The following is a 22500-nucleotide window of genomic DNA, read 5'->3' as shown; positions in this document are numbered from 1 at the left end:
GGAAACAATAAATGTGTGCTTTTAATTCCAAAGTATGGCAGAGAGTTTCCTTCTAGATGCTTATTTGAGGAGAAGTTTGGATTAAAACACTTGACTGATGTTGTGCAGGTTTCCTTCAGAGCATTTTGGGTGTGGTGAAGAGGAACTGAAAGTTTCCAGGGATACTTTTCTGTATCATGTCTGCCATTTCTGTTGTTTATTTTTGCCAGTTGTTATAAAAGCTCTGAGATTAAGTCGGCATATTTCAGTATGACCAAGGCCTCCTAAGAGGGCTCTTCCCAAAAGCTCCAAATAATAAAGTTTTGACAGTTTTGGTGCATTAATGAAGAAACTTAACTTCTAGCAAACTGAATGTGTACGGGGGGGGTGTTGCATAGCAGACTATAATTTTAGATGTCTTTCATGACCATTGCATTCATTTCAAAGTGTGAGAAGGGTGTTTCTGCACAAATCTGATATTAGTAATTATATGTGAGAGACAGATGGGCTGGATGGACAAATGTGCCTGAATTCCTCCAGGAAGGCAAGTGGTTATTTTCTGCGCAGAAGGAAAAAGCCCCGTGAAGAGCCAAATGAATGCAATAGATGTACTAATGTTGCGCTTCTGGCACTTTGTCCAAGAGAAGAAGGAAGCTGGTGCAGACAGTTCCTGCGGTCCCGGGGTCCCGCGCCGCGTCCAGCCACGAGCGCAGCAGCTGCAGGCGCAGCCGCGGGGGCGGCTGGAGCCGAGGTTTGGGAGCCCCGAGCCCCGCTGCGGTCTTTTAAGAAGAAAAACAGGAACGTTCCCGTTTTCGCCCGGTACCGGTGCGGCCGCTTTGGGCGCGAGGTGACGGAGTTGCAGCTGCGGCAGGCTGCGGGCTGTGGCTGCRGCGGCCGCAGCGAGCAGAAGCGGGCCGGTGGCGCGGCGCTGCGCGTGCTGGGCAGCCGCTTTGGTGCTGAGGCTGGTGGCAGCGGGAGGTGCGCGAGCCTCGCCGCCTCCCTCTGCGCCCGGCCTTCCCAAACCGCGACGCTGGTGTGGCCGCCGCGTTTCCAAACATCTCCAGTCAGCGAGATCTGGCCAGTCTTAATCATCTGTTAAGGTGATGTTAAGTAGCTTTTGGAACGGTAGTGCTTTTAAATAAAGTGTCCCCATAACCCTGTGGAGAATTAGTCTTTCATTAAAATACATTTAATTGAATATTATTTTCGTCAAATGAAACACTTTTAACCTTGCTAATGTTACAAGTTCATAAAGCATAGTATAATAGAGGAAATATGTTTTTAAAGTTTACTTATTTTTTGTAGGATCAAGTGAATTAGCTCCTTATACATTTTTTTTTTCAGCTTCCTTTGATGGAAAAATGATTTTTCTTATATTTGTGTTTGCCTATAGTATAGATTTGTAAATCTCAGAAATGTGGGGGATATGTTTTAATATCTGGCCTGTTTCTAAAAGCTAAGAATCGCTATCCTGTTTATATGTGTGTGTGTGTGTCTGTGTATGTATATATATGTATGTATGTCTCTGTATATTTATGTGTATACATATATACACACACACATATAAATATATATATTTAGTCCAGTGGACACCTTCCAAATCTCTGTCGTATTTATCTGCAGTTATTACCCCTTTTTGACAGGGTCACGCTCTGTTGCCTTTTGTCCAAACCGGCTGTGTCGGTACGGCGATGCTCAGCAAGTTGTGCTGCGGACGCTGCGCGCCTCTGTCCCTGCGGCGCAGGGCGGCTGCAGTGGAGGGAGCRGGGCGCGAGCGGGACCCTGACGGGGCCGGTGCCAGAGCCAGCTTGTAGAGACGCCGCCGCAGCTGGTGCCAGCTGCCGAGCTGCTTTGTCGCAGGGGAAATCACACGCGCCTCGTGTGGCGGTCCTCGTCTAGAGAGGCAGCAAGGTACCAGGGCGACGGCAAGACTGGACTTGAGTTTTAGAGTGATGAAACACATCATGCCTATCTGAGCTTAGCTTTTTTTTTTTTTTTAAATAAAGCTTTATCTCTTGATATTAACATTGTCAGAAGTGGCATATAGGATTTTGTTTTTAAGTCACTTGGACTGTAATGTTTTAAGCATTAAAAGCTGTAGTGGCTATCAGTGGATTCAGGGTACGTTTGACTGCACTTTTGTAACCAGTGACTGTCAATGAATCTCTGCAATAAAATCTGAGATAACAAATGTCAGATAAGCCATAAGTCGGTAAGTCATGAATGTCCTACTGAGCAGCCCTGTTTCTGCCAGAAGCATTTTCCTTGCTAGTGAAGGGGATGAAGTGGAAAGCAGCTTCTGTGAGCTGTCTGCTTTGGATGCTTATGCAGCTGTTTCTCTTTGGAGCCTTTCCAGGGAAACAGCCACTGCTGTTCCACAAAATGTGTTGTTTCATCACATTTCATGGCTATCTCGCATTACATCACATGTAGCTCTGTCACGAATAAGCGCTTGCCCAGATCCATGGAGGACATAATCCTGTGAAGCTAGTCACATTAATCCTTGGTGGGTGTCTGTCGCCTTTGGTGTTGCACTTGGTGGCCTCTGCCATGGCCATGGCAAGCCCCAAATCCTCCATCCTGCATTTGCGTAAAGGAGGGTACCTGAGCCCTGGGCAAACGGAGGAGGTGGCTTTGCTGTGGAAGGGCAGTGCAGCCTGGTCCTGGGGCCGCTGCGGCGTCGGCGGAGCCCGTTGTGAGCGGCCTGGGCTGCGCGGGCAGGCTGGGAACGCTCCTTTGCACCCGTTGCCAGTGGCAAAACCCATTTCTGTAGGCTTTGATCGCCAAGCGATGGTTTGGGTACGTGTTGCATGTAAGGTAAAAGAAGTTGAACAGCTTCAGTGGACAGTTTTAGCTAGTATGTGTATGCGTTTCCACTGCAGCGCAGACATGGTGCCTCTGGCTGGAGTGTCCTCGGGGAGTGGAAGGTCTCTGTGTCCGTCCGGCTGCTCTTGTGCCAAAGTCTAAGGTTAATCTCCTCTTTTCACCTCCAAAACAACTGAAAGCCGGAAATGAGAAAATCTTGAGCTTCTGGAGTGACTAACTTTTATCTTCATCTCCAGAATGTTTTTGGGGGGCAAATGTTCATAATTGAACATTGTTTTATTTTCCAGGATTCACTTAGTGATTGGCACCTCGGGCAAGAGAAGAGCGAGGGATTTCAAGTCCGACAGCAATAATGTCATACATTGAGCTACAACAGGTTTTGTATGGTCTTAACTGTGCAGAGAGGTGCGGTTTGGTTGAGTCCCCCCTCACCACAGCACTATGTTTTTCAAGGTAAATCAGTAGATTCTGCCATTTAGTTTATTAAATGAGTGAGATTTTTGTGACTGCATAGGTCATTCTGGTGTGTTGTTTTTTTTTTTTTAAACTTAGCACTAACACTCGTGCTCGCTCTCTCCCCTCTCAAAAACTCGGTTGGTTTTTGAAGCTCGCTCTCTGCTGGGCGAACGCTGACGAAGGTGCTTCGCAAATGCGTGTGGCGTGTGGCTTTCCCAGGACGGGACGCGGGCGCCTGCCGTCACGGGTGGCAAACGTCACCGGGGGGCTGCAGGGCGGCGAGTGCCCCTGCCCTGTCAGCGGCGCCGGGCCCCCGCCGCATCCCTCCTCTCGCCCTTCCCTCCCCTCCCGCGTCCCTCCCGCGTCGTCCAGGCGGGAGGCTGTATGGAAACCTGTGGCAGGCACAGAAATCCTCCCGCTYTTGGAGAGCGGCTGGTACCGTCATTTAGCTCAGCACAGCGTGGGGCTGTACGGTGAAGAAACGGGCCCTGGAGGTGTTTGAGATACTGCCTTTCTGAAACGTACTCAGAGGGAGAAAGCAGCGTCTCTCGTGGCCGGGTTGGCCTCCTTTGGAGTCTCATCAAACTAATGAGACTTACCAAATACTCAGTGTGTTTATATTATATGTGAAACTTCCTGATATGTTTTAATTACAGCTGGGGGGAAAAAAAATTCCATGAAATTACCACTCTATTTCAGTTTAAAGATAATAATGCAATGAACAGAGTGTGACTGTTTATGGTATATAACAAGATTTATACAGAAACAGATATTACACTTTAGAGAAAAATACGGTACTGTGTAACAGGACTATAGAAACAGTATTTACTCAGCAGCTTAACTAGTCAAGATTTATAAAATATGCATGTGCTTACTGTTAGTGTTCTGTTTTGAAAAATAAACATTTATGTGGTTTAGCTGGAACTTATAATTTTAAATTGAAAAAGTCCAAAGTTTGTTGCTGGGCCGCTACTGTTGGCCTGTAAATCTGCATTAGATCTGTTCAGTGCCATTTTTGTAACTGGTATTCTAGAAATGCTCTGGTAAAAGTTTAAATCAAACAAGCATGTTCATTTACATAATAATTGATAATGTAAGTGTAAAATTGTCCTTGTCGCGTTTGTGGTATTAGTAATTAGCGTCGTTCCTATTCAGGATAGTCCTGACAGGAAGGTGTAGGGAGTCTGGCTCCTGTTGCCGACGAGGTGGTGAAGCGTTTCGGAGCGAAGGCGAGTCCTTGGGGTCGGAGTCGGTGCCGGCGCCTGGGGACGCCCGCAGCGCCCGGCTCTTCCCCCTTGGCTGGGGAGCTCAGGGCGGCAGCGTGAGGCTGCGGTGAGGGTTGGGCTGGGGACGGGGAGCTTGGGGTCGGTGCCCCAGTGTGTGCGTGTCATCTTCTGGAGCACAGTTGTTCGGTATTTTTAGCATTGATGAGATCTTTGGATGAAAAGCACAAGCTATGTGCAAAGGATAAATTATTTTTATAATGGATAAAGGAGCAAACTAGGCATTTTTAAATCGTGTGTGTTAATCTGCTACGCAACTGGATAACCATGTTTCATCCCTCCTCGTTCTCGCTATGCTGCTGTTTGCTCCTGCCTTGTTCTAATGGCAGCCCTGTTCTGGGGCAGCTTATTGAATGTAGCGAGGCGTCTCCCTTGGCCCGAGGAATTTGCGCCCGCTTGCGGGCGGAAGCTCAGACCTTTCTACTGTGAAGTTTTTACCGAGGAAAAGGCCTTCTGCCTGTGTTGTCACCTTGCCCTAGCACGGCGCGCTCGCGGCAGCAAAACACTGTATGTAACACCCGGTGCCATCATGGTGTTTCTTCAGGCAGGTCGCAAAGTCTGGCCGTGCCCTTGTTCTTGGACCAGGCGCCTGCCGCCTGCGTGCGGCTTCCTCCCTTCGACCCCCCTGAGACGGGGAAGGTGCAAAAGCTCCTCATCGGCCCGATTCAGCCGCTGTGACTGTGATTAACTTGTGGAGGGCGCTCTGCAAAGTCAAGCTGTCCTTTACCTCTTTAGGGAAAGACTTGGCACCGCTGCAGCAGCTGAGCTGCGAATGGCGACGGGGATGTCAGGAGCCGCTGGGATTTGCCCAGGGCTGTTTGCTAGCCTTGGGGGACCGATGCTTCCAGACTTGCTTGTGCGGTGTCCGCCGACATGCTGTAGGCTGCTCTGGGTTAAACTGCAAGAAATTAATTGCAAATGCAGCCCCGAGGGAGCCAAAAGCCTGGGGTAGCAGGAGGTGAAATGTAAAGTTACTGAAGGCTCTTTCTAGAATGCCAGTGAGACAGTTTCTCTGTATTATAACCTTGTTTGCAGGGGGAGAGCTGGGAGGGAGGGCGGGCAGAGGACGGGGCTGCTGTCTCCTGCCTTACTTAATAAAGGTAGGAAGCTAAACACAGTCGGAATTACTTGTGCAATGGTTTTGTGCCAGTTTTGACCCCAGAAGTTTCAAAAAGGATGACGACATGCCAAGAGTAAGCTCTACATCAGTGGGAAGTGTCTTTAATAAATCAAAGAACAAATGGTTCCCAAACATAGATAAATATGTTTATGGAAGGTAACCATGGATGATAGCAAATATACAGCCATTTTTTCACTGTGTCTCTAGGCAATTGGGAAGGTATTTTGTCAATGGTGATAGGAGGGGGGAGAGGGCTGAATCCTCCTTAAAATTTTAACGTACTGTGTTGCAGAGCACCAGGAGGAACTAACAATGTTTTCTGTGTGGGTTTTATTACTTGGCAAGATCCCCTATGACTAAATCTCAAAAGACTGCTTTTTTTTTAAATGTTGCATTTATTTATATATAATAGTTTGTTAGCCAAAAAAAAAAAAAAAACCCACCCTTATCAAGCCATGTATGGCCTTTATTTGTAAAACGTTTCCAACCACTTGCTAAACATTACTGGAAAACTGTGTAGCTGTGAAGGCAGCCCCTTACTTGTCCGAACGCGGAGTTCCCATGTTAATCGTAACAAGTATGTGCAGAAAAGAGCTGACCCAGGCCCCACCAATAATCCTGCTCCTCAGTCAGGACAACATCTGCGCTCTGTTTTCTTCCTGTATATAAGTACATCTGCTGGTGTTTTCCTAATATTTAGCATGCAGTGAGGAGCGTTCTTCTGAAATTCTGAATATGTCCTTTTAGGAGGAAGAAAGCTAAGGACATGGCTAAAGTGACAAACTAGCTTTAAATTATTTAATATCTTTAGACAACAAAACACTTAAAGCAGCAGCACCTCACAGGAACTTTTCCTTCAGTGAAAATTTCACTGCTTTATTTGAACAATTTACACTTTTATGATTGGGTTGGACAGAAGTCAGTGCCAGATAATTTTTTCTTAAGATGTTAAAGTTGAAAATAAATGAACAAACCAAAATAAATCAATGACCATACTTTACAAAAGAGAAATGTAATGGGAGCCAGGCTTGCATGCCGCGAGCCTTAGTTGCAGTCGGTGCTTGCTTTGAAGCTGCAATCACTGTCTGGCTACATGCGAGAGGAGCAGAGGAGCGTGTCTGGGGTGGAGGGTGGGCAGCTGAGCTGTAAGAAGCATTTCTAATTGGGTTCTGCTAATCAGTCAGGAAAATGTAAACATTAGATATGTTTGGGTTTGTTTTTTTATTATTTTGTTTGTTTTCTGGCAATCCTTTGCTTTTTAGCCTGTGAAAACTTACAGCTTTATACCAGTCGATGAACTAGGCTGTTATATTCAGGATATGCCCCAAGTTGAAGGAGAGAATAACTACTAATATAAGAGTAATAGCTTATCGCAGATTTGTCTAACAAGTCTAGCAAATGTGCACCAATTTCCTCTTATAAAAAAAAAAAACAAAACAAAGCCTGCACCAAGATCACTTATTTCCTTTTCCCTCCCTGTTAGGTGTGTTGTAACCCTATTTATTGCAAGCAATTTTGAAAAGCAAAGTGTAAGTGAATTGGAAACAACCAGGTAAAGATATTAAAAAAGTGTTTGGCTTTTTGCTGTTTTTCCTGTTGCATCTTTTTAGCAGATACTTTTATGTCTGCATGAAACATAGGTTATCCTCTGTTTTAAAATGACTGAACACCATGCAGCAAACAAAATTTAAACATTTATTGTTTTGTAATAGTTTACCTGAATATACTCTCAGTAGCATAAGTCCAGCAGCATATCAAGTCATACTGATAGAATAAGTTGGAAATGATGTGGAAATCAATTCCAAACTCTATACAAAAATCTCTTTTTTCTCTGATAGTGTTTAATTATTGGCGGTGGCCCATGTGGTTTGCGGACTGCCATAGAGCTTGCCCTGCTGGGAGCCAAAGTCGTGGTGGTGGAGAAGCGGGATACCTTCTCACGAAACAACGTGTTGCATCTCTGGCCCTTTACAATCCACGACCTCCGGGGACTGGGAGCAAAGAAGTTTTATGGGAAATTTTGTGCGGGATCTATTGATCACATCAGTAAGTATGTGGGGGTATGGGCACTGCTCGGTCAAGAGGAGCAGAGAGGTCAGAAGATTAATGGAGACTTCCTTGACTTGGCAGAAAGTTCATTTGCCTTGCTCAAAATACAAAAAAAAGTGGTCTCCCTCATTTAAGCAAAATAGCAATTGGGCAAATGACACAATCTTACAGAGCAGCAAGCGGTGTTTAGGAACTCACTTTTTTAGCTTTTTTGTTGATCTGGACTTGTTAAAAAATAGGTTTTCATTGCAACTTTATGAAGAATCTTTGTATTCATTCTAGCACATTAAAGGTAGATGCAGCCCTTTAATCTAATGGGAAAATATGCAAAAGTGTGGTAGTATTCAAGGAAATAATTTTCATAAACTTAGAAGAATTTTCTATCCTAAAATGGCCAACATGTTGGGCATGCTAATTGTTTAAATATCATTTAAAAAGGAAAGCTTCAAAAAAGTATTCTAAGAAAATCACTGGAATAAGTTTTATCACCTGTGAGATTATGTGCAGCAAAAGGAAAATGAGACAAAAGAGAACAGCATCCTGTGTTGGTTGCTACATTTTCATTCATTGCACTGTAGGAAATAATAACACTACCTGTTTTTTTTAACAATGGGTATTGGTTGGTAACAGCTGTGCTTGCTTATGTATTAAATATGTCTTTGTTTGTTTGTTATTATTATCCACAGGTATTCGACAGCTTCAACTTATCCTCTTCAAAGTTGCACTAATGCTAGGAGTTGAAATCCATGTGAATGTAGAATTTGTGAAAGTTGTGGAACCTCCTGAAGATCAAGAAAACCAAAGTACTGTTTGTCATAACATGAAAAAGAGCTTAAGAAACAACAAAAATAAATCTGTCTTAAATGCCTCTCTGTACACAGTAACTTCTTTTTATATCAGGCCTTATATGAAATCAGTCAAAGCAGTTGAATTATGTTTAAAAAATTGGGAGCCTTTGGGCCTTACTAAGCAAAGTTTGCTACATCATAGGTGCCATAAGTATCACTGTGACAGTGTGCCGATAATACTTTAAAAAAACCACCCTGGCCTGAGAGGTAGAGGTTTTGCRTTATGCCTTTTGGCATGTGTTTGAGGCTTTGTAGGGAGTCTGGTGTGGCTTCTTGGTATCTTCTTGCAAAAACAATTTTTTGTTGATAATATAAATATTGAGGATAGATTTTAAGTGTTCTGTGCCTCATTTTGCTTTTCTACTTGATAAAACTCCCACTGGCATATGGAGTCTTACCAGCCATCTTATGCAAGATTCTTGTATAAAATAGATAAAGATTTCATTTTTATTTTTTCAGGATTAGTATTTGGGGAATAATAGTAATAGAATAATATAATATTTTGAATTTTTACTTTAACTAAAATAGTATGTTATTTCTTGTTAAGTGTTCATGTAGTAACAGTAGAATAAGTATATTGTCATAAGTAGTTAAAGCAAAAATATAGTTTATGAATATGGGCAATACAAACACTTTCAGATTATCCATTTTGTGTTAACGCAAAAACTAAAATTAGCCTTATGGGTACCCTTCTTTTTATTTAGAAGACGGACTTTAAAAGTATTGACAATGGAATGCTATTTTTCCTCTTATAAAACCCAGCCTTTCCTTGTTGTAAACACATGCACTTTCCTGTTAAGGTCATTCTGGGGCTATTTCCATAAGAATGAAGTGCTTAAGTATATTCTTGTGATATGGGTCTTGGAGGAAATGTAGTGCAGTAGGTGATCCAAAGGAAGGCTTCCCTTTTTTGTTGTCAGCTTATAAGCTTAACGCCTTGCTAATGCAGTCTGCGTGTAGCTTTGAGTCCAGCAGAATTTACCTCTGTCAATCTGAGGCAGAATTCAGCTCAGTTTGAATGAAAAATTGACCGTTTACACTAATGCCATTTCTTCAAAGTCTGACTGCACTACTGCATTGTATTCCTGCGGAATAAATGACTACTATCCTTTGTGTTTTTAGAAATAGGTTGGAGGGCTGAATTTCTCCCAGTGGATCACCCTCTGTCAGAGTTTGAGTTCGATGTTATTATTGGTGCAGATGGTCGCAGGAACACCCTAGAAGGTAGGTGAATGTGTACTTTTAGCCTTAATAATGGTCTGCAGGGCATTTTGGAAGGCCTGAAAGCCAGAGGAGAACAAAAAAAGCAAAAGGCTACCTTTCACTCCACAGAAGTCTTTGTGGAAACTATTTTTTATGTGATGTCTTCTACTTCTGTTGTTAAGTTGTAGCTCAAAATAAAGACACTTAATGTCATTACTGATTCTCAGCACTGTATCTATCTACACTGCCTCCAAAATGCGTCATGGTGCTGTTAGGCTTGCTTCAAGGTTAAGTAATAACACAAGGATTTAACTCAAAGGGGGCCAGCAAGAGACATGTCAGGAACTGCCTGTTCTTTGCTGCTGCGCCACAGGTTTGAGCTGTATATGTCTGAACTAATGACCAAAAGGTGACTGCCAGGTACTTAATGAAGGCATCAGAGGTATCGCTCTTGGATGATGGTGATTAATTTCAGAAGCAGTCACTTTAGTAACAGTGCCAAAAGATAGTAAGGGAAAAAATCCTGCTTCGTCGACGGGAGCTGTTGCGGAGCAGTCTGGCGGCCCGAGCCTCTTGGTGAGCACGGTGCTGCCTAAGCCACTCCCGTGTCGCAGGAACAAACCTACCACTTAATTATGTGTACTTAATTATCTATTCCCCTTGTAGCTTTATTTATATCCATGTTATTTTCAGTTCACTAAATACCCCGTTTCCCTTTTTATTAGCTTCATTGTTTGTGTCTGCTTATTATTCTGTCTGCCGAACACAATATACTTGGTATTAATTCCTTATAATGCTCTCGTTAGAAAATGCTCCTTGCTATTGTCAGGCTACTGAAGTAGCCAGGCGTCAATTAAAACAAAATACTTGTATCTTGGCTGCAGGCTCTATTGAGATGGTTATTGTAATACCAGGGTCTAAGGGAGCATTTGGTGGACTGAGGACAGTTTACATACAGAAGCTGGTATCTTCATGTTCAATTTATCCCAATGAAATAATGAGGCTGAAACTTGCCTCACTAGCTAGAATGTTTCAAGAAACAGAGAGAAAAATTCATAGTTGATTGATTTCTTAAAAATCCATGTATTCTCTGAAAAGTCATCTGCAGTTGGTTAAAAATGCTCTAAGACAACCCTCTGTCTTACTTCACCTTTTACTTAAGTATAAGGGGAGTACAGAGACAGGAAGAGTTTAAAAGTGTGATCGCTAGACTGTGGTTTAGCATTCTGTTTTGGGGGGGGGGGGGAAGGAAGCTAGGATGGTGTGAGAGAGCAAGGAATTTAGCATGCTGACCTGTGCCGATCTCACATTGAAAGTACAACAGTTAACCTGCAGAACATTTTTCAGAGCCTCAAAGTCTTTGAAAAACATCATTAGTTGGTAGTGTGTGCACCTAGCACTGTTGTATAAGTTTTTATTTTTCAGATTTTTCTCCGCTGCTTTTGACTGTTGATCTCTTGTGTGTTTTTTCAGAAACCTTTTATCACCCATGTACAAAAATCCCCTCTTTGCTAAGTAGTGTGTTAAAAATGTGTGCCTCCATTAGATTTCATCTGCACTATTTCCCATCTTTTTCCTTCAGTCATCATTTGCCCTTAACTTCTTCTCATGTTCAGGTAGCTCCCCTCCAGGTATACTTTTTTAAGTGAGACTTTATCTTGAGTACAGTACAGCTCCACTTTGCAGCTGGGAGCGAGAACACAAGGCCTCTCCGCATTCGGGGGAGTTGTGGAGGAAAGAAGGAATCTGCGATCGTGTGCTAGTGAGGGGCAGAACTGGGCTTGGGAAAGAGACTGCGTTGTCTTGAGCAGWCTCTTCCTCAGAGCTGGGCGCGAAAAGCTTCCCGTGTTTTTAATTCTTTCTTTTCTTTGCTTACCAGGTTTTAGAAGGAAAGAGTTTCGTGGAAAGCTGGCTATAGCTATCACTGCCAATTTTATAAACAGAAATACAACTGCAGAAGCTAAGGTGGAAGAAATCAGTGGTGTTGCTTTCATCTTCAATCAGAAGTTCTTCCAGGACCTAAAAGAGGAAACAGGTAGGTGGATCTTCGCTCTTTCCATGACCAAATCAAGGAGACCAAATCTTTATCTGCCAGGCCACCCTCCCATTCCTATTAACCTCAACTTAAATAAATTGTATTAAAGAAAACAAGTGATAAAATGCTGCTGATTTCAGAATCTTTCAGAGGGAGATGTGTGTGGTACAGGGGAAGGTTTTTTAGACTGGACATTGCCACATCATAGCTTGTTTTAATGTTTAAATATTTCTCAAATTTAAAAATGCCTGATATATCCAACAACTTTAGAAGGACATTTGCAGTGCCCGGAGATTTCCCTTATGACGTGGTTTGTTTTGCTTGTATCTGTTCACATATTGGATGGCTTAAACCATACAAAAAAGGCTTTGTCCTTCTGGGAGGAGCTTATTCTTGCTTTTTGGTGTGTGGGTCTGATAAACTGAAAAGAAATGGACAGGAATTTGCCATAGATATTAAAATATAAACTGTGAATTAAATCTGTATGAAAAGGGGTTTCAGAATAGTTCCATCCACTGTCAGTACAAGCAATTCTGTTCTTCATTTACAGCAGATATTTTATTACAGTCAATACCAGAATTCCTGGTTAGACCCAATGCTAGAGCTTTATCAACCTGAAAAAATTATTTTTGCACTACCTCCCCTTTTCTACCTCTAGGAAGATTGTTAGGGCTGTAGTTAATTGACTCTTCCTTAGTAGGATGCTAAATAACTTTAAATTATGCAGAGGCAACTTTTGTGGCGTAGGGCCAGTCTCCTGTTTTATTTTGTCTTACAGCATTTTGTCCACAAACTTCATCTCATCTAGGGAAAGTGAATACATCTCATATAACCCAAGAAGGAAACACACTTGTGGGGATCAATCAGATACTGTTAGTAAATGATAYGGAAAACGCTCTGTACTTCATAACAAATGTATTATCTTCTTTTCAGGAATTGACCTGGAGAATATTGTTTACTACAAAGATAGCACTCATTATTTTGTGATGACAGCAAAAAAGCAGAGTCTTTTGGACAAAGGAGTGATTATTAATGTAGGTAAAAATGCTGGGCAAAGCCTTATGTTATTTGCTTGGCACAGGATAAGTGTGAACATCTGCATAAATGTAGTTCCATGTTATAGAAGGTGTTTATAGACTAACTGGGTCACTTCATTAAGGCTCAAATCACTTAGATCTTACTCTTAACTCCCCTGCAACACCTCCAGTCAGCACAGAGTTCCTGAAGGGAACTGAAAATGATACTTCCTAAACTTGCCAGTTCTAAAAACTGGCTGAAAAGGGATCTTGGCTCACTGTGGAATTGTGTGGTGTTGTCATCACACCACAAAATAAAAAATTCCTTTATTTAAAAGTTGACCTAGCACAGCTAGGTCTGGTTTTATCAGGCAAATAAGGAAGTGTTAAAATCTACCCCAGGCTAAAATTCTGAATTCTCCAAAGTGAATGAAACATGATAGAAGGAGACCGTAAACATGATGGCCTAAACTTTTAAAAGTACTCAGGAATTTCTGAGGCCATAAAAGACATTCATTTCTTTTTTGTCTTTAAGATGTGAGTTTTGTTTTCTTTCGTTTCTAGAAAGTGTTCTGGCACTGCTTAAATTTCTCTTCCTGGAGACCCAGAAGAGGTCAATTTTTTTTCTTGAAAGTGCCAAAATAGCTGAGCACAACTTCCTGAAGGAAGTGCTTGTGGAGCTGTCAGAAAGCTCCTCGGCTTCGCGCACTGCCCCGATGCCGAGCCCTCTTGAAGGGCGCCCTGGGGCAGAGCCGGCGACACGCAGCTCGGGCAGGGGAGCGACGGCCGGTGGCGGGTGCAGACCCTCGCCGACCACGGTGCCGTTCCCCTGACCTGCTGGGGTCTCGGTGCGAAATATGATCTGGCTAAAGGCACCTGGGTTCTCATGGCATCATCCTTGCGATCATCCGTGATTAAGTCGTAAATAGAAACTGCCGTATTAATAATCTCTGGCTTTAAGTTGGGTCACCCATAAAGGAAAGGTCCTTCACCACGCTGGCTAAAAAAAGCAGCCCAAAGTAGAACGGCAGAAAAACTTTCGCGATCCGAGTTTGTGTGTTTTTGATGCTGAGATGCTAAGTCAGATCTTCAGACTGAGACCAGCGTGTTTTGTCATCAGTGCGTGCCCGTATTTCTGCTCCCCGGTGGTTTCAGAAGCAGGGTGTGCTGCAGCGATAATGATAATATCTCTTGATGGGAGGGAAGTCAAGTTATGAAAATAACATGTAGCCAAGGTGTTGTTATCTTCTGTTGCAAGTAAAGCTGTTAGTTTAATGTCGAGGTAGAGCGTTCTGGTTTGGGGTGGCACAACAAGCTATGTTTACGTGTTAACAACTTTCCTGAGGAGACAACAAATCTCCCTTGGTTCTTTGGGCCGTGGGATATGCGTTTGCCATGCTCTGATCCGGTGGCAGGGCTGTCTCACCCTGCACGTTTCTCTCCTTGCAGGACTGTGTTGATACCGAGCTGCTCCTCTGTGGGGAAAACGTGAACCAGAGCAATTTGCTGTCCTATGCCAGAGAAGCTGCTGACTTTGCAACGAATTACCAGCTGCCTTCCTTGGATTTTGCAATTAATCACTATGGGCAACCAGATGTAGCAATGTTTGATTTTACTTCCATGTATGCATCTGAAAACGCTGCACTAGTGAGAGAGAGGCACAGACACCAGCTCCTGGTGGCGCTTGTTGGAGATAGTTTGCTTGAGGTATATCTGGGAAAATCTTCCAAACGTGTCTTTTTTTTTTTTTTTTTTAATCCAGCCATTCTATCTACCTTCCACAACCAAACTTTGTCTTCTATTGCTTGTCCTGAAACAATGGCACCTTCATTAGAATAGATTTTTTTTCCTTCTATTTTTTTATACCATAGTTCATGTCAGTAACTAATGCTTGGCTGGCAGTCACTGGCTGGGAATCTGTTTTGCTTTATGCACATTGTATTTCTGTCTGAAAATTGAGCTGGGTGTCCTCAGCCTGGGTGCCTGGCATAACTCTCCTAACTTCAGTCGGAGAGAAAAACTTGGTCCAAATTTTTACTCCAGCCTTTTTGCCTTAATATGTTCTCTTTGTGGAAAGTGTGCATTACCGCTAATATATTTTTTTACTCGTGTTGACAGCCTGAAGTGTTTGAAAAGATCAGTCCAAATCAAAATTAAGAGATGAGAAGAAAGACTTCTCCCCCACACACTTTTTTTTTGAACTTGACTAATTTCTGAGTATTCTGAGTAATTTTTTTCAGCCTTTACCTTTTGAGACCTAGAAATTTTTTTTTAATGTAGAAGTTTAAAAAAAAAAAAAAAGAAAGAAAAAAAGAAAAAGTGAAAGCACAGGGTTTTTTTTTCATTACCTAAGACTTGGAGGAGAAATCCGTCTAAACATTACAAGAGTTGGCAGTGTTGTATTTTAACTTCTTCCGGGCTACTTTTCTAAGTATGAAACCCTCGACTCCAAATTCACATTGCAAATCACTTTTGTAATAAGTCCTGAAGAAATAACAAATAATTAAAATGTAAATATTTCTTACAGCCCTTCTGGCCAATGGGCACTGGCTGTGCAAGAGGCTTCCTTGCTGCTTTTGACACCGTGTGGATGGTGAGGAGCTGGGCTCAAGGAAAACCCCCACTAGAAATCCTTGCTGAACGGTGAGTGCTGCTTGGCTTTTGCCCATCGTTTTTAGAGTGTTTTCAGAAGTTGTACTGTTGGTAGAAGATGGTGTAAGATGCAGTGCCAACAGCAGAAATAATCTACTTCCCTGCAACGGCGGTGGATTGGAGTTAGCCATCCCTGTAGGTTACTGAACAACTTCCCAATAACGGTGACTTGCAGACCTTTGCTTTGATACAGAGATCCAGCAGTGTGCACAGCATGGGTTTAAATCGCTAACGACTAGCATTAGGTGTGAGCCTCGAGGAAAAAACGCAAAGATACCTTGCATCAAAAGACTAATCCTCCAACCATCTCAGCACCTGTTTGTTTATTAAAAAAACCTGATTTTTGCTGAAACAAGTGCAAACAAATATTTTAAGAACCATTGTTTTCATAGCTGATATCTGTGATTTTAACTCTGCATTTCAGCTTACAAGCCCTGGCGCCCTCTTGTTTGCACTGATAAATGTGTGGCAAAGAAGAATTGCTGTAATGCTGAATCATAGGCTTCTCTGTGCAATGTCCCTCTGATCAGACCACGGCCCTGTTGTTAACGACCCCAGCAGCTCTGGCGTGGCAGTGGTCTGGTGGCCGAAGCTGCTGGCTTTGGCTCGACAGYGACTGCCCCACTCCGTGGCGGCTGGCTGGGCCGTTTTAGGGGCCAGTGTGCTGTAGGAGTAGTCACGGTTGTGGTAATGTGAGTAGGAGCATTGCTAAATACAGTGCTCTGAGGAGCCTTAAGATAGGAGCTTGTGGGATGACTCAAAGGCAGCGCAGCCCCAAGTGGAAAATTGAACAGCATAATAAAAAGGGCCGTCGTGGTTATGGGAACTGCAGAATGACGAGATTTAGTGCTGGTATGTGGTAAAAGAGTTACTCCTTGGGTGGAGGTTAAAGCAAACCCAGATGACTTTGCATGATGTAATCTCTTTTTTTTTTTTCCTTCTTTTTTTCTTCTTGCTCACTTCCTGCCTCAGGAAAATGTGGGCATCACTTCTAAAAGTCTGTCTCTTTGTTGTCCATTTTCTGTCTGGCGTCCTTCTCCTGCTGAGTGGGGATAAGAGATGGGGCAGATGCATTATGCATTTAGTGCGTAATACTTGTTCTGGCAGAATCAAAATAAAGCTGCAGATAGTTGCAAAAAATGAAATAAATAATCTTTATATAATCAATATTTTATAATCAGTATCTTTTGCCTCTTTTTTTTTTTTTTCTCTGTAAGAGAGAGCATTTATCGACTCTTGCCCCAGACTACCCCTGAAAACATTAACAAAAACTTTGACCAGTATACCATTGACCCGGGAACGAGATACCCAAACTTGAACTCAAGCTGTGTTCGACCTCACCAGGTCAGTACTTAACAGGCTTGCTTATGAAATGGCAATCCATTTTTTTTGTCCAGGAGAAACATGGCCACAAGTAGAAATAGTGCATGAACAAAATCTTCAGGAGACTCGCTGGTTTCGATACAACTGTTGATAAAGTTAACCTAGAAAGACTTTTTTTTTTCTGCAATTAATTTTAATATTATGGTACAAATTGCTTTTCCTTGTAGGTGAGACAGTTATATGTTACTAATGAGTTACAACAATGTCCTCTCGAAAGAGTAAGCTCCATTAGAAGATCCGTGAATCTCTCAAGACAAGGTATGTGACATCTCATATTTGGTGTGACTTAATATTTGGAGCTTCTGAGCACACAAAACCCAACTGAAATGTTTGTTCTTTACCATAACTGCAGAGTCAGATATTCGACCTAACAAGCTTTTGACCTGGTGTCAGAAACAGACGGAAGGGTACCGCAACGTTAATGTCACAGACCTGACTACCTCCTGGAAAAGTGGCCTTGCGTTGTGTGCTGTCATCCATCGCTTCAGGCCTGACCTCGTGTAAGTGGCGGCTGCAGACTTTGCAAGTGCAGGAAGCGTTCAGCTCTGTGCAGAAGCACAGCATAAGACCAGCCAAAGCAACGCTGATAGTCCGGTGTCCCCTTTTATTGTGGGGTGGGGGTGTTTTCTTTGGTTTTGTTTTTGTGAGGGAGTGCACACTGTTGCCGGGCTTGGGGGGCAGGATGGTTGTGGTTTTGTTTTTGTTTTTTTTCCAGATGTCCTTGCATGGCATCTAAAATGTAATGTATATGCTTTCAAAGAGCCGGGAAGGCTTTGAACCTAATGACTTCTGTTTGTGTTGGTGGGAGTCACATGGCTATTTAAAAAGAAAGTTGCAGTGCTTGGAGAACATGAGTTTTATTCCTGTGTCCCTGGAGACAGGTTTTCAGGGTCTGCTTTAAACCACAGCCATAATGGGGCTGTCGGGAGTTACAGGAATACCCGGATGAGTCTAAAATGAGCCATCCTCGTTGTGCTGTCGTTGTGGCTACAACTGTAGCGTAGACGGACTCTGAGGCCAGGAAGGTGCCACGGGAGATGGCAGCCTTGCACGTGGCTTGTGCAGGACCGTGCAATGCCCTCTTACACCGATGGGTTGTGGGGCCTGTTGGATGAAATCTGTGGTGGAGAGATTCTTCTGCCCTCTCAGAGCCTCCAAACTGCGGTGGATGCAGTCACTTGCCGTCCTGCACGGACTGGTCACCCCCAGGCTTAGGAGCCATGGAGGGATTGCTGTCAGCCTGCCTTTGTGGTGGCTCAATGAAAGGAGTAGTTGAGCTTTTTTATGGGGTGTGATAGGTTGGAAAAACACAGGACTGATACCGAAGACACTTGTTTGTGCAGCACTGCCTGAGGAAGAGCTCACATGGAAGGAGTAAGATATTTTTTGCCTCAAGTCATTTTTTAAAAAATGAGAATTATGGATGGTTTTGTGACCATAAGAAGAGAGCGAGTAGAAAGCAAAGCAATCCCTGCTGTGTGTGGAAAGCATTTCGCTTGAGCACAGCTCTTTTTAGAAAGTTAAGATAGATTTATTTTCCYGAGCTAACAGACCTCCTGCAGTTTTCCTAATATTGTGTTCAGATCTGTTGTCTTTTTGTATTAAACGGGACAGGTGAAGGACGCGGCCAGTCGAAGCCTTGCTGGTCCCACCGCGTGGGCCAGGGGGCCGCTGCCAGCAGGGCTGAGCGTAGGCTGGGGCGGTGGGCAGCACCGCCTCCGGGCTGCCCCTTCTGAAACGCCCTCAGGATTTATCGAAATGGCTACTGACCGGAGCCTGGGACTAAAATGGGTGGTAGTGGTGGGGGAATAAATACTTTGCGGGTTCAGAAGCTCATGTTCCTTATGAGGAGAAGGGAACTGCCCTGTCCGGAGCTTAGTTATTTGTTTACATGTTTATTTTAATCATGGCTTTTGGAAGTTGTTCAAGGGAGTGAAGTCTTAGAATAAGTCCCATAGAAAACGGATTAGATAATGTGGTTCCAGATGTGTGACGTACGTATTTAGTGTGCTGCTAAATCCAGCCATGACATAGACAGGAGCTCCTCACCGAAAGTATGTGCGTAACACTTCAAAGAGAATATAGTGCATGTGCTCATGTGTAGCATATGTTTCCTAAAGCGCTAGCCTAAACATACTCCTCGAGGCTCTGATGACTTTAAGAGCAAACCCCCACTGACGCCAGCGCCTTGTCCCCGCAGCGACTTCGACTCCCTGAATGAAGAGGACGTTGTCCAAAACAACCAGCTGGCGTTCGACGTGGCCGAACGGGAGTTTGGGATCCCGCCAGTCACCACGGGGAAGGAGGTGGGCTCCGCCGCCGAGCCCGACAAGCTCAGCATGGTCATGTACCTCTCCAAGTTTTATGAGCTGTTCAGAGGCGCGCCGCTGAGGGCCGTGGGTAAGCTGAGCCCGGACACCTCCGGCTTCCGCGGAGCTGGGGAGCGGGGCCGCCGTCCCCGGGTGGCTCCCAAACCGATGGCAACGCTCGCGTGCCCGTTTTGCTCTGCAGGAGTCGTCTCCCACTTAGAAAAGGCAGCAGGGAGAGGGGGGAAACGTGGTTTGAGAGCAGGGTTTTGCAGGTCCGGGGTGGTTTCGGGGAACAGGAGCAGTTGGATAACTACTGCTTGGTATCAAGTTCATGTATCAGGTCACCAGAGTCACTCTCCTGTAAGAATGACATGGTCTCTACTCTGTCTTCATTCCTGGGCATTTCTCTTCCTTTCTTAAAAAAAAAAAAAAAAAAAAAAAAAAAAAAAAAAAAAGAATGTATACGCTAAGCAGTCTTTTCTGAACAGATGCTGGGGACAAGCAAAATGGAGAAAATAATGACCTTTGTTCAGCAAAATCATCAAGCTTGATCTTCAATAATTACATCAATTTAACCTTGCCAAGAAAACGAGTACCAAAGGTAAGTTGCAAGGGAAGGGTTGCCCTATAAAACTTTCTCTTTTTAAAAGACAAAAAGAAACTTTTGGGCTCAAAAGGAAGTATTTTATATATTGGAATTTTAAAAGACCCATAGAAAGAGATTTGTGAGCATATTAAAAAATAAAGTAAGATTCCAGCTTTGTTTGAGTAAACAAAGCCAATACACACAGCCACTCACGATCACTATGATGTTTGTAATACTAAACCTGAAACATTGTCACTGTCTAATCAGTGAAACATTAATAATAGTCCCAATGAAGCAATTAAGCATTTGTAAATGAAAAATTCCTAATCCCAGTGAGAATTTGGGTGTACTTGGGGAGTATTTGTATTCATTGTCCATGTCAATCCTCTTTAATGTAAATAAATGTAAGGGCAGATGTTTCATTTAGTTTGTTTATAAGCTGTGGTTTTCAACTTGAAGCATTCCAGAGCTTGGCTCCAATACCTGTATTTTCTTTTAACTTTGCTTTTTGGAAGTTTTCCAGCAGGTGTTTTGAAGAGGTTTTGCACAATGCTAGACATTGTGTTTTATAGATTTTCAGGAAGATGTGGGAAAGAGGAATTTTTCTAAGCATGGTTATTGCTGTCTTTAAGAAAAGTAGTAGCGTAGTTTTATATTCCTGGAGTTAAATCTGTGGCCATAATATTATATATCCTTTCAAATAATTATTAGAACTCTGGAAGGCTTATTATTGAGGGGGCTGGAGGGTTGCTTGTTTTTTAACTAAAGTGGTGATTTGGACAGTCTGTGGATGCTGTCAGGACTCTGGGTATTGACAGCTAGTTTTGAAGGGGAGCCCTCCAGACCCTTATGGATGTATAAACCCTGCAGCTGTGACGGCCACTGGGCAGAGTTGCTAGCACGGCTCTGGATCTGGCTCCGAGATGGTGATTTATTCAGGCAGACCCATATATATTTCTGTCTCTCACTTATTAATGAAAATGTGTTGGCGTGTGCTGTTCATGTCCCCCCAAAAAACCACATCCATGCCTGTCCTTGTTGCCATCGAGGACTACAGAGCCTGGAGGAGATGGGGAGATCTGAGTTAATGCTGTTGGGCATAGGACACCAAGAGTATGGTCTATATATTTCTGAATGGGTGATAACTTCAAGAGTTTCCTATGATTTAGTTTAACAGTTACTCTAATGAAATTATTCAGTAATAAACTATTTTACCTTCTGTCTATTCATTAACTTGGTCCTCTTCTGAAAAGAGACCTTGAGGAGGGGCTTTGCTTTCACAGTGAATCCTACCCTCATTTTAACTTCATTTTAAGTGGGGAGTGTCTGCAAAATCTGGCTCAAAGTCAGCAGCGTCTCTCTGGAGCTTGCGCCAATCCAACTGCTGCCCTTCAGCCAACACAGGTTACACAGCAGCATGTCCTTGGCCACCAAAATTAATTTGGTAACTTCTGTGTTCTCTGCAAAACAGCTTAATCCAAAACTGATTAACGTTTGAGTTTCCTGAGCTAGCCTGAAACTATATAGCAACCATGATAATACTTAAGTCCTTTTTTCTTCTTCTTTTTTTTAAACAGACCTCCTTCATACTTTACTTTATTGCTTCCTCATGCAGTATTTGCCAATGCAAACACTTGCAAAAGTACAGATTTCCCACTCCTTTTTCACTTCAGTGTCCTTAATAAAAAAAATGGGAGTATGTGTATGCACCACAGTTTTCACTGTTTTAATATATTGATTTTTAAATTTGCTTCTATCTTATCTTCTAAGTTTGGGGTTTCTTGTTGTTGTTTTTGGGGGTTTTTTTGGTCACCTGAAAAACTACTCTAGAATGTCCAGATTTTTCATAGACTGACTTATGTCTTGAATATTTTCCATCCATAAACACACTTTCAAATCCTGTGGAGTCAGTTGCCCAGTAACCTCATATGTCCTTGTTAGGAAATAACTTCTCCCTGCCACCCACATGTACACAAACCAAAGGGACATGTTTCCCAGCTAACCAAACAGTGAGAAACTAAGTAGGCAAAATAAACATTGCTTTTTCTTGTGGTGACTCCTTTAGAAGAAAAACTTTTTTTTATGCCCACAGCGTTGTTGTTTTCCCTGAGTTACTCACAGAAGAGACTCTTAGTAGTGAGGAGAGCTCTACGCTGCAAAGTCGTCCAGTCGTCTGACGTGCAGTGTCCCCTCTGCCATAGCAAGGGGTGTGTGTATTTCTTGGTGCCACAGGAAAGTGTGAAGTGATTTGCTTGATGGGCCCCTTTGGCTTCGCACTGCAGGGCTCCTTAGAAAGGAGAAATGTTAGCAGCGTTTTCCAAATCGAAGGAGCAGGAGTATCAAGATCGCTTCTGTATACGAGGCTTTGCACCTTGTCGTGGGATGGGACATGGGAGCTTAGCATTAAACACCCTGCTCGGTTCAGGACAGAGGCTCGCGAAGGCCGTAACTGCCTGAAACCAGCTGGGAAATGAAGCTTGTTGGAAAGCAGCTGCTTGAGTTAGACTTTGGCCGTGACCTCAGTTTTATGGCTCGTTCCCCGGCAGAAAGCGGTGTTGAGCAATATGCAGGTACGGCAGCAGGAGCGCTTAGGTCTCCCGCGCTGTCCAAAACTAGCCGGAGTGGAAAGGCGTCACTTCTAGGCTCTCCGTGCCGCCTGGTTTGTTCCTGTGTTTGGCTGCACGAGGGACGTGTACGTGCCCAGAGCTTGTGGGAGATGGGGAAGCGGGCGCCGGAGTGAGCGTGGCCACATGCC

General features: G+C 43.4%; 1 protein-coding gene across 1 annotated transcript in view; it reads left to right on the top strand.

Annotated features, from left to right (window-relative positions):
• Positions 1-22500, top strand: part of MICAL2 (microtubule associated monooxygenase, calponin and LIM domain containing 2) — a 73744-nt gene that overhangs the window by 31464 nt on the left and 19780 nt on the right. The window contains exons 4-15 of the mRNA XM_026082508.1: positions 7503-7710; positions 8400-8516; positions 9684-9785; positions 11644-11799; positions 12733-12833; positions 14265-14522; positions 15343-15458; positions 16685-16811; positions 17018-17108; positions 17203-17350; positions 19051-19250; positions 19648-19760. Of these exons, the coding sequence (XP_025938293.1) occupies positions 7503-7710; positions 8400-8516; positions 9684-9785; positions 11644-11799; positions 12733-12833; positions 14265-14522; positions 15343-15458; positions 16685-16811; positions 17018-17108; positions 17203-17350; positions 19051-19250; positions 19648-19760 (1737 nt within the window). The remainder of the gene's footprint in view (positions 1-7502; positions 7711-8399; positions 8517-9683; positions 9786-11643; positions 11800-12732; positions 12834-14264; positions 14523-15342; positions 15459-16684; positions 16812-17017; positions 17109-17202; positions 17351-19050; positions 19251-19647; positions 19761-22500) is intronic.

The sequence above is a fragment of the Apteryx rowi genome, unplaced genomic scaffold (genome assembly GCF_003343035.1).
Source record: "Apteryx rowi isolate R43461 unplaced genomic scaffold, aptRow1 scaffold_58, whole genome shotgun sequence".
In the NCBI taxonomy this organism is placed as follows: domain Eukaryota; kingdom Metazoa; phylum Chordata; class Aves; order Apterygiformes; family Apterygidae; genus Apteryx; species Apteryx rowi.
The sequence above is the reverse complement of the archived record's forward strand: the minus strand, read 5'-3'. Positions and strand labels throughout refer to the sequence as shown.